At 58.5% G+C, this 8,716-nt stretch overlaps 1 protein-coding gene across 1 annotated transcript; it reads right to left on the reverse strand.

Moving 5' to 3' along the window:
• Positions 1-277: 277 nt before the first annotated feature.
• Positions 278-7,888, reverse strand: LOC310912427 (solute carrier family 2, facilitated glucose transporter member 9-like; the record flags this gene model as incomplete). Its single annotated transcript, XM_083867010.1, has 12 exons — positions 278-801; positions 1,017-1,144; positions 2,678-2,753; positions 3,311-3,412; positions 4,587-4,697; positions 4,824-5,011; positions 5,349-5,427; positions 5,563-5,708; positions 5,887-6,011; positions 6,094-6,254; positions 6,711-6,809; positions 7,751-7,888. The coding sequence occupies 12 exons, from the start codon at positions 7,886-7,888 to the stop codon at positions 562-564; spliced, it is 1,593 nt and encodes a 530-aa protein (XP_083723136.1). The 3' UTR covers positions 278-561.
• Between the last annotated feature and the right edge of the window lie 828 nt (positions 7,889-8,716).

Here is an 8,716-nt window from a genome sequence, read left to right on the forward strand (position 1 = left end):
AGCTGCTCTCTGTCCCTTCTGCAACAGCCTTCAGCTTTGCCTGACCAACTTGGGGTAAGATGCAAGAGCCTGGGAGCCATCCTGACTACCCTTCCTAGAAAATGTGAGGTGACTTTGACCTTTCCAGCCAGTCACAGTGGGGAGGAGGACAAGCCCCTCTTTGCATTCTGCTCTTTCCTGGTACTGGAGAAGCATCCACCCATTCCAGCACTCTCCTGCTTGCTGCCATTCCAGGCTAAACTTGCCAAACAATGGCTCTGGTGGCAATGCTCTTTATTAAACAGCTCATGCCAGAAGCTCTTGCCAAGGCCCCACACCCAGGAGCAATGAGAACCCCCTGCTTCAGGAGGTTCCCTTGTCCCTATGGGGGCATCTCTTCCAGCATGGGGGCCAGGCCCAGCAGTCAGAGCAACCTTGGTGCATCAATGGGGCTCATCCTGGGTGCAGGTTGTGCCATGGAGACATGTCCTGGGAGACCTAGAGATGACCAGGTTGGAACAGATTGGCCCCCACATCCTTCCCCAGCCCTGAGCCTCCTCCACCATCCCTATCCCACCCAGATCAGGGCAGACTGGAGCCCGAGCCCTCCAGGGAGCTGCTCTCCAAAGCCCCATAGCCATCGAGCTTCATCATCCCAATGAGATGGGCTGGGCTGGAGAGGACGGAGCGGCGCGAGGCAAAGATGTGGCTGATCTCCATGAAGGTTTTGTTCTTGGTCTCGGGGATGACAAGGTAGACGTACAGGGCCACCAGCAGGCAGACACCACAGAAAACCAGGTAGCAAAAGGCACCAGCTGACATCTGGAGACAAGAGCAGGATGAGGCAGAGAGCCAGGCACTCCCAAACAGGGCATGGCACAAGGCAGGGTCCCCTCCCATCACCCTGCCCTGGGTGGCTCTGTTCAGCACTTAGCTGAGCCAAGAGCACAGGCATCCCTGTCTTGGCACCCCATCCTGGGACAGCAGCAGGGCTGTGTCCATTCCCTCCATCTCCCAGGGCCCCTCTGATCTGGTACCTGCAAGAAGGGGAAGATAAAGCCGACAGTGAAGTTGCAGAGCCAGTTGAGAGAGCCCCCCACAATGTAGGCAGCCGGGCGGTGAGACTGCATGAAGAGCTCGGCTGTCATCAGGAATGGGACACCAGCTGCAGAGAGAGAGGACAGATCAAGGCTATGGGGGACAGGCTGACTTGGGTACCCCTGGGGTCAACAGGTTCTGCCCACCTCAGTCCTGTGGCCAAAGGGTTGGAGCCTAGCAAGACTCATGGGTCATACTGGTGGTGCTGGCAGAGCTGGAGGAGACAGGGAGGGTGGTGGAACAGTGTCCTACTCTTGGTTTCCTTTGAGATATGTCTTGGGGGGTGGGTGACATCCCCCTGACATACCACACTGACACATGGATGGGTGCTCAGGCCAGTTCCCCAAATTGCATGACTGGAAAGCTTCAGACGGAGTCAAAATAAATGTGGGACATTTCATGTGGACCCTTGTTTTCCACAAACGCTGATATATTAGATCATGTTTCTAAATGCTGATATATTAAATCTCATAGAGATCACAGGCATAGAGAAATATCTTCCTGGCATCCTCCATAATGCCCTTTTCTGACTGCCTTGATCAAAACAGTTCAGAAAACTTCCTTCTATCAATCAGCTTCTGTTGCCACTGTGGCTGATTCAGGGAGGAAAGAAGCAATGACTTTTCTGAGCATCAGAATCTCCCACAGGACACAGAAATGCCATTTTCCAACCTGCTTTTCCCATGGATGGTGAAAAAAACCCAGAATGTATGGAAGTGGTTTCCCAAGCCAACTTGTAAGTTGTCTGAAAACTGGACACAGGTTGTGGCTTTGTGGCTATTTCTTCTAGAAGGACTTAGCCTCTCCAGCCAAGTGTCACTGAGCCAGAAGTTCTGGGTCCCAGGACCATCCCTGTGTCAGGGGGCAGGATCCAAGATCCAGAGTACATTCCAAGACACACAAAAATCTGGCAAGGGATTGCATTTGATATGGTGACATGCCTGGGGTTCCAGCTGCCTGGAACAGGGCTGGCTGGACCTCTTTATAAATGCAGGGAAAAGATGAACCAAAAAACAAGTGTAAGAAGTGAGGGAGGAGTGGAACCCCGATGGACTCTTACTCACAGCTCACCCAGAACAGAGATATATATTTTTTTTTCTTTGTTTTAAAACTCTATTCATCATTGTTTGTGAACAATGAGCCATTAAAATCCTAATTAAAGATGTAATTACAGTGAAAAAAGTCTGGACTGAGGATGAATTATAGATCTGCTAAGAACTCTACTAATACATCAACTGAGTAAACCAGTCTAGGTTTCACTCCTGGCTGTTGGAGCCTGCACTTGATTGGGGCAGGATGATTCTCACCAGCTGCACTGTGATAGGAGTGGTGGCACCTCCACGGAAGTCTGGGGAAGGCTGCCAGGGCTTTTGCTCTGCTTGCTCCTGGATCATGGCCCAAGAGGAGGAGGTAGAGTGTGCCCTGGGGATGTGTGGGGCTGGAGGGGTTTGTGGTGGGGTTTCACTTGGAGGTACAGCATCATAAACCAGTGCCTGACAATGGGGATGGGGCCAAGGCTCAGGTCCTATCACCTGCCTGCAAACCCCCTGGAGCCCCCATTCCCACCCCAGTGCTCCCCACTCCCCAGCCCCAGACCCACCTGGTCCCATGCAGAAGCCAGCGATGATGCCGACCACGCAGGCCACGCTGACGTAGCGCATCCAGGGCAGGGCGGCCTGCGAGGGGACACTGGGCTGGGGACACTGCTGGGGGCTGGCCCTGAGCTTCACACCCAGCACCCCTGGGACATGGCTTCATGTCTGCCCAGGGCTTGGAGGTGGCTCTTGGGGCCACACAGGATGTATTGGTGAGATCCAGACAAGCAATGGGTGGTTTGGGGTAAAGCTGGTGAGGGTCAGCCTCAGCCAAGCTCAGCAGCTCATGATGTTGCAGTAGCCCCAGAGCCATGGGCGCATCCTCTGGAAGCAGATGGCAGGAGAAGGACCCTCCACCTGCCCTGGCATTTCACAGCTGCCTCCCTGGAACAACTATTTCTGAAAAAAAGCTGTCAAAAGCAGCAGGATTTTTCTCATATGGATTTGTGTTTTCTTTTTCATTGTTGTTGTTCTTAGTACTAAATTTACCTTCTCTTTAACTTTGAAGGGAAAACATGACTTGGAAGAGCCAGCTCACCTCTCGTTTCCACATATGTTCCTTCCCCCAGGAGTCCACCCATCCCTCCAGCACCAAGCCCCACACAGTGGCCCAGGGGGTGGCAGTGACCAGGCCCTACCTGCAGTAGCAGAGAGATGGTGATGCCAGCTGAGCAGACACCCATGGCACAGAAGCCGGTGATGATGAGGGGCCGCCGGCCCACCCTCTCGATGGTGAAACACTGCCAGGAGGGAGCAGAGACTGATGGGGTGTTGGGGAGCTCCAAGGTGGATAGGATCACCCCTGAACCCCAGATCCAGCTGAAGGTGGGAGGGTGCTCCCAGTGGCATCTGAGGATTGGGGGCGACCCCAGCTCAGAGTTCCAGGGTTGGGGCTGGGGCATGGAAACCAGGGGTGAGCATGCCCGGGGCAGGAGGTGGGTTCCACAGAGCAGGGGTTAGGGTGCAGCGCTGGGGCTGGCTGGGGTGACCTGGAAGCCACATTGGCATCAGTGCCATGTGGAGGTGCTGGGGCACAGGGTGTTTGTGGGGCAGTGGGCACAGCAGGGCGTGGGCAGGCAGCACAGCAGCAGTAGGAGCAGGCAGGGTATTGACAGCAGAACAAATGCCTGTAATTTTATAACCAATTTCGGCATGTCCATCGGGGGCCATTTGTGGGGCTGCTCCCAAGCAATCTGGCTCTTCACTGGGCGATAGCTGGGGGGCTGGGACACCCCCATAGATGGGGGGGAGGGAGAAGGAAGTACCCTTCAGAGAGGTAGGGGACCCCACTCTGTTCCGGATTAAGCTATGGGAGAGGGGAGCAGCCCCCCACTCATTCGCTGTTTTCTGGGAGCAGCCACCCCCATCCATCTCTGTAATTGTCAGGAGCAGATTTAGTGCTGGGTGGCTTGGGCTGGCCCTGGGTGACACTTGAAGATGGGACAAGGGCCATAAATCTGCCTGGCCCAGTGCTAACTCTCCAGCTAAATGAGGACTGGCTGGGGGTGGGGCAGGGCTGCTAGCCTGGGGCCAGGCCAGTGCTTGGCTGGGGGCGGGGGAAAATGGGACAATGTGGCTCTGCTAACAGAGGGACAATGAAAGCAAGAGCCAGAATAAACTTCTAGTCCCCTCCATCATCTCCAACCTGCTCTTCACCTGCCATCTCTACCCAACAGCCCTGCTACCCTAAAATTATCCCACCACTCCTAGATGTGACTCCTAAATTGAGCCTATCTCATCCCATCCTCCATCCCCTATCCCCATTTCCATGCCAAATCCTTTGCCTCCCAGAAAAGATCTGTGCTGTGGCATAGATGATATTTGGGCTCTGCCCCCCCTGTTTAATGGTGCTGGGAGCTGGCAAGAGGGCTCTGGCATGGAGGGGCTCTGTCCATCTGTCTGTCCCTCACTCACCCCGATCAGCCCAGCAACGACCTCAATGGCACCAGTGCCCATGGTGGTGTAGGGGATCTGGGACACGGGGATCCCGGCGTTCTCGAAGATGGTGTTGGTGTAAAACCAGATCTGCCGAGGAGGGGACACACATGAGCAGGGATGTGGAGCTATGGGGCAGGCGATGAGATGAGCTGCCAGGTCTCAGCTCAGTGTCTGCAGAGCCGTGTTTAGGGGCGAGAACCGTGCGGGGCTTACAGCGTCGATCCCCGAGAGCTGCATGCCGGCGTTCAGCACCACCACGGAGAGCGTCTGCCAGCGCACCGAGCGCTCCCGCAGCAGCTGCCACACCGACACCATCTCCATGGAGGAGAGCGACCGCTGCTCCTCCTTCATCTCCTCGATCACATCCTGTACCTCGGGGGTGCCCAGGAACCGATGCAGTGCTGTGGGGACAGTGGGGCCATGGACACGTGTCCCTAGCACAGGGTGGATGCTCACAGGTATGGCCCTTGGCTCTACCCTGGCCCAGCCTCCCCAGCAGCCTCCCTATGGGGCTCAGCATCCATAGGAAATGGGGAAAAGCCTCACACCACAGTGCTGGGCACCATAGAAATGCTGTGGCACAACCAGGTGGGACAGAAGGGCTGAACCATCAGGATTGTGGTGGGCTGTCAGGTATGGGTATGGAAGAATGCCATGAGGATGCACCTGGGTCTTGGAAGACCTTGGAAAGCTATCCAGCACCTTCTGGAGCCAGTCTCCCCCAGGATATCCCCTTACCTTTGGTGGCCCCACAGATGTCGTTTCTCTCTATCAGCAGGTACCGAGGGCTCTCAGGGAAGCAGTGCAGCAGCAGAAGCTGGAGGGAGGCAGGGACAACCACCATTGACAGGAAAAGGGGCCAGAATCTGTCCTGAGAGGAGTTGAAATGGGATGTGTCATGGGGAGGGCAGAGGCAGTGTCCAGCATGTGTGGGTTGAGGTATTGTGCTCACCTTGCCCAGCAGTTCAGGCAGGCCCAGGACCTGGGCAGAGAAAACCCCCAGGCAGATGAAGATGCTGGGCATGAGGCCCAGGAATCCCCGCAGGTTCTTGGGAGCAATTTCTCCCAAGTAGAGGGGCACCACACTGAGACAGATACCTGGGGGGCACAGGAGGGACTGCGATGGCAGAAACAGTAGGGAGAAGGGTACCTAGCCAGACCCTTGGTCCTTCTCCACCCATCCCCAGCATCATCCACAGTGGGGACCCCATGGCCTTGGAGGTGGCCCTGGCTGTACCATGAGGAAGGGGCTGTGCACAGCCCAGGAAGCACCCACCTGAGTGGAGCCCCGTGATGGAGCGGCCGATGATCACCATCTCGGGGGATCCCAGCTCCCGGCTGAAGCCCATGAAGCCGCCGGCCAGGAGGACGAGCAGAGCACTGCGGCTCAGAGCACCATTCCTGGCAGGCACAAGCAGCAGGGCAGCTCCTCCAGCCCCATCCCACCTCTGCACCGCCCTGGCCCATGGCATGACACCCTTACCTGCCGTAGCGCTCCACCAGCAGCCCCACCAGCAAGGAGCCCCCCAGCCCGCCCAGGGCGAAGATGGAGACAGTCAGGGCGTAGAGGAGGGTCAGGGGGCCCGGGGCCAGCCCGTGTCCGAACCGCTGGGACCACGTGGCATTGTAGAAAGCCTTTATGTGCTGCAGGGCAGAGACACACACAGGCACCAGGTGTGTTGGCAGAAAGGGGAAGACAAGGGAAGACAGGATCTATAGGGACAATATCATGGGCTTAACAGCATTAGAAGAGATGCAGGGCAGAACAAGTTTGGGGATGACTACGATGTGCTGGTCTGGTTGCTGAGCAAGTCTCAGCACCTGAGAGGCCTGAGGATAACTTGGAGATACCACACAGTGCTCAAGCTGGAGCAGGGAGGTTGTGGCCAGCTTTGCAGGCCCTGCTTTCTTGGGGGGACCAATTTAGTGTACAGGGACATGGACTCTGATGTCCCTCCCATGCCATTCCTCTCTGGGTGACTGCTCAAGGAAAACATCAGTGTTTCTGTGTGGAGCTGCTGGACAGCTGTCCCTCCACCCTCCAAGGTAAGGGTGCAGAGCTGATTTCCCTGCTCCCAGAGAGGCTGTTCCATCCCTTACCTCTGCCGGTGAGTTCACCACAGCAAGGTTGTAGCCATAGAGCATGGAGGAGCCAAAGGATACCAGAAGGGTGACAGACAGCAGGGGGAAGGTGAGATGCTGGGAGAGAGGAGGAAGGATCAGCACAGACCTGACCAGCAGAGCCAAGAGCTAAGGTGTCATGAACTGACCCTTTTCCAGTGGGGATGACCCTGGCCCAGAGCAAACACCCCAGTGCAGTGGAATCCTGTGTTGAGTGCTGCTTCATGCCACTGCCCAGCACTCAGCCCAGCTGATGCAGCTTCTTCGTGGCTGGTCTTGTGCTGTGGTGTGAGGGTTTTCACCGTGGCAGTGACCCAGGCCGGGTAACCTGGGCACCCCTGCCCCCAGCCGGGAGGGGCAGCAGACGGAAAGGGGCAGGCGGAGAAAGGAAGGACAACCATCCCCCTGTCTCAATGGAGCAGCTGAGTGGTGCTGCTGCGAGCGCCCCAACACCATCGAAAGGTCCCCGTAGAAGGTCCCAGCCCACCCAAAACACCGCATGGACCCACCTCCTACCCCTCGCCCCCTCCAACACCTTTGTCTCCCGCTCCGGCTGCTGCGGGTCCTCACTGGGGGAGCCGGTGGCTGTGGGGGAACGGCCACCCTGCAGCTCTGACCCAGCCCACCCCAGGATCGGGGTGCTCAGGAGCGTTCAGAGCACCCCCAGCTGCAGGGACAGCCCTGGGTGCTGCACCCCGGAGCAACGAATGTCCCCGGGGCGACGGGGCTCGCAGGCTGCGGACATGGGATGAGCCCCCAGGATCAGCCCCGCTCCCCGCGCCCACAGCCCGATCCTCCTCACAACACCCCCCGCACGGTAGCCGGATTCGTAGCACCAGCAGCTCCCGGCTCACGCACGGCAAATCCCCTCTAATCCCATCAGGAATCCCAAGCCGGGAAAAAGGGGAGAGGGATGTCAGGCCGGGGGGTGTCAGGGCAGGGGCTAGAGGGGGACAGGGACACCGTGAGGCAGACGGGAAGCAGGGACGGGCAGCCCTCCCGGCCCGCAGGGAGCTCACCCCGGTGATGTCCCCGCCGGGCCGTGCGGTCCCTTTCCCGGCCGGCGGCTCGAGGCTGCAGGCGGAGCGCGGGGCGGGAGGAGAAGGAGAGGGGGAGGAAGGCAGCCCCGGCCCGGCGGCCCCGCTGCTCTCTCCCATTTTTAGATAGAAGAAGGAGGGGTGAGGGAAGGCAGGGCAGGGCAGGGCAGCCCGGGCGCCCCGGGGCTCATTGGAGGCCCTGAGCGGCCGGAGGAGGAGTCCGGGAGCCTCTCCCCTCGCCGGGGGCAGGGGCAGCACCTGCGGACTGCCCAGCCCGCTGAGGGGTCACGGCCCAGCCCGGGGGCAGCGGAACCACCGGCGGGATGCCACCGCTGAGAGCTCTGACGTGTCCCCTCTAAATGGGAGTGACCCCGGGAACCGTAAGTGGGGCAACATCCCTGCACCATCCCCGAGGCCGGCGGCGAGGGGCGGCCCCGCATCACCCCACAGCCCCAACACCTCCGGCCTCTCTCCCACCACGGGGTAGATGTGCTCCATCCCCTGCGCTCGGGAAGGGGCTGGTAGCCCACGGCCATGACTCGAAGCAGCTGTCTTCCCCGGACACAGAGGGACACAGCCCCCAGCCCCAGAGAGGAGAGAATCGGCTCATGGCAGCTCAGAGGAATCCAATTTTGCTGCGGCCAGGAGCTGCCTCCCCTGCTGCTAATGAAGTGCCTTTAATTAGCAGCCTAATAGCATGCTCTTAATTTGCCGAACAGCCAGTGGAAAGGATGGGGACCCCACTAAGGCACGGCTGGAAACAGCTCCAAGGGTTTAAAAGGGACAGGTCCCGCCTGGCTGGCCCTACTCAGGACAGTCCCGTGGGGCCAGGAAAGTGGAGCAGAGCTGGGAGAGCTGCATGGGCACCCCCAGGCATGGGCACCCCCAGGCCTGCTATGCCAGCCCCAGCCGGGCTGTCTGGAGTGTGGGAGAGTCCAGGCACCACAT

Source organism: Zosterops lateralis (genome assembly GCF_965231275.1).
Source record: "Zosterops lateralis genome assembly, chromosome: 8".
Taxonomy (NCBI): Eukaryota; Metazoa; Chordata; class Aves; order Passeriformes; family Zosteropidae; genus Zosterops; species Zosterops lateralis.